Source organism: Cololabis saira, chromosome 2 (genome assembly GCF_033807715.1).
Source record: "Cololabis saira isolate AMF1-May2022 chromosome 2, fColSai1.1, whole genome shotgun sequence".
NCBI lineage: Eukaryota > Metazoa > Chordata > Actinopteri > Beloniformes > Belonidae > Cololabis > Cololabis saira.
Genome location: NC_084588.1, coordinates 52954935 through 52957928, shown reverse-complemented (window position 1 = coordinate 52957928; position 2994 = coordinate 52954935). Strand labels below are relative to the sequence as shown.

Sequence of the window (2994 nt, the reverse complement as noted above, 5' to 3'; positions counted from 1 at the left end):
CGATTTTTTTTTTTTTTTTTTATTTTATTTATTTTTTTTTATTTATTTATGTTTTTTTTTTCATCATTACATTACAACTTTTGGTTATTTTTTTTGTTTATCCCCAAAAAAAGGAATGTTTTGTTGGACACGAGAATAACTGGTGCCATGTTTTTGCCTTTAAATATGTTTAAAGGTATGAAAACATTAAAGTGTTAGGTTATAATTGCATAAATTGTCTATATTTTCATTACTTTATATACTGTCTTGGGGTTACATTTGCAAAAAAATGCTAAAAACCAAATGCTCAAAAATTTAAAACCAAAATGGACCGAAAATGGAACAAATAAAAACGGAATGTGGGAAAAAATAAAACTGATTTCCTCCATCTCTGTTTCCTCCTGGATCTGTTTGGTAATTCTGACCCACGATGTTTCTGTTTCAGTTCTATCAGCATTCTGGAGCTGATTGGTCCTTACAGCATCATTAGCTGCAATACTTGCTGTTGAATCTCAATATAATACTAGTATTAATATGTTGCAGAAATACAGTCATATCATTCATGCAACAGCTGAAAAAACTGTTTTAATAACACTAACCCAAATCAATATCGGAATCGGATCAAATCAAATCTTGATAATCGATTCTGAATCTTAAGAATCGGAATCGAATCGATTCTTGACATTTGAATCGATCCCCAGCTCTAACAGAAAAGCCTTCAAATTTCTTATCTGCAAGGTCCGTCCCTGAACACGAAGACAATTAGATCAATAAAAACACACACACTTGCTGATTGGAGGTGATGGAGATGGAGAGACCTTAAAAATTACATTAATACATTAAAAAAATAAATCTTTCAGAGCAGTCATGGTTTACTTTGCAGGAATCAAACATTAGTTGGAGTCACCGACTTCATTCATCATATAGTTACTACAACAAAACTGAAACCATCAGTATTATTTGCAGAACAATCGTTTGTTTTGATTTCTTTTCTTTTTTTCCTGAGTTTTTCCTAGGTGTGTGATGTGGAGGATCATCAGAAATTGTTGGTGGTTCCCAGTTTCACCTCACATTTAACTATTTGGTCACCGGCAACAAGAGTCAGGTGACGATAGTAAAACCAGCCTTGGTTAACGGGTTCAGGCACAAACACCAGGTTAGTCTCATTCAGACCGTCAGTGGGGTTGTTACATTACATTACAAGGTTCCCTGCACATCTAAATCCAGCTACTGGCAACAATCCAGCTAAGGATTAAACTGGAGTTTCCCAAAAATCCAAGTAAACATGCTAGGGAAGAAAATCGATTATTGAGTAAGGTGCGTTTGACTCCACGACGCTAGGTGGCGCCACACGCACTTTCACGTTCCTCCGGTACAATTAGTAAACAAGAGAGAAGGAGGACAGGAACATGAGAAAAAAATGGAGCTAATGATCCAGCAGCTCTGTAAAGTTCGTACTAGGGATGGCCGGGATGGACTAAAAAATGTATCACGATAATTTCTGGCATTTATCCCGATAACGATAAAAATGACGATAAAAAAAAATACCAATTCAACTCCAACTTTGTAAATATAAATCTATCTCACTCTCAGATCCGCCATGTTTGTTACACAAAAACCTCATCAACGGGAATTTATCTTTCTTTCTTTCTTTCTTTCTTTCTTTCTTTCTTTCTTTCTTTCTTTCTTTCTTTCTTTCTTTCTTTCTTTCTTTCTTTCTTTCTTTCTTTCTTTCTTTCTTTCTTTCTTTCTTTCTTTCTTTCTTTCTTTCTTTCTTTCTTTCTTTCTTTCTTTCTTTCAGGCTCATTTCCTTCCTTCTTTCCTTGTTTTCCCTCCCTCCCTCCCTCCCTCCCTCCCTCCCTCCCTTCCTCCCTTCCTTCCTTCCTTCCTTCCTTCCTTCCTTCCTTCCTTCCTTCCTTCCTTCCTTCCTTCCTTCCTTCCTTCCTTCCTTCCTTCCTTCCTTCCTTCCTTCCACAAAATTGTGCTGTCCGGTCAAGGGTGCATTGCATTCTGGGACATACTAGGCGAGGTAGACTGGTCTGATGCAGCTGTGGATTTTTTTCCAAATCAGTATCACATCCGGGTATTTTTCGCATACTGCAGATTTTGCTTTTGTTCGCATACTGCATACTGCATACTACATATTGGCAAAATCAGTACGTACTAGTAGTGCAGTATGCGATTTCGGATACGGCCTAAGATCATGTTGCAGGTAAGATACAGCAAAGTCTCCCTCTTCTTCTTCTGTTACCGTATAGTTGTCTTGACTGTTGTTATTCCCGCGGCTCCTCACTTCCTGAAGGTCCCGGGGCGGTCAGTAACTCGGATAAGCGTGGGTTGGTAAACATGCTGGAATAACTGGGATTAGGATGATTTATCTGGCACTAAAAGCTCGATCTCAAGAGCTTCAGTTCGGTTCCATTACAGCCGGCTAAGGTGTAAACACGGCTGTTAAAACTTCGATATCGGTCGGATTAAGGCAACAATTCGACTTTCTGTTAGTGCATGTAAACGTACTGAGTTACGGTTTGTTTAAAAGATCGGTACATTTTTTGCTGTTAGGGCGATGGGTATTTAAAAGAAAATAAGAAAGCATCCTGACAATCTGCTAAACGTCACTTTTTTTGCATTTATGCAAAAAGGCCGCCAGGGAAAAGTGCTGCCGGGCTCCGACCTCCGACTGCAGCATCTGCAACAGCAGCAAATGGTCTGGCAGAGGCGGAGGCGGGAATCCTCACACAGGTGTGTTAGCAGTCAGGACAGTCTGTTGTTGACTTTTTACAAATAAAAAAGAAATATGCATTTCCTATCCTTTACCGTGTCCCAAGGAAAGCTATATGCTGCCGTCTCTGCGTGCCAAAAGAGAGATGGTTTTTACCCAAATCTGGAAAAACACTTATCCACATTTCCACTTATTGCTTGTGGAAGTTTGTGACGCACCAGGTGACCTTTCCATGTATAGAAACTGTTGAATTCATAGTGAGCAATAAAAAGATATAGACCAACATATCCTCT

General features: G+C 38.8%; 1 protein-coding gene across 1 annotated transcript in view; it reads left to right on the top strand.

Moving 5' to 3' along the window:
- Nucleotides 1-729, top strand: part of LOC133456800 (aminopeptidase Ey-like) — a 54199-nt gene extending 53470 nt beyond the window's left edge. The window contains exon 17 of the mRNA XM_061735392.1: nt 718-729. Within this exon, the coding sequence (XP_061591376.1) occupies nt 718-729 (12 nt within the window). The remainder of the gene's footprint in view (nt 1-717) is intronic.
- The last annotated feature ends 2265 nt before the right edge of the window (nt 730-2994 follow it).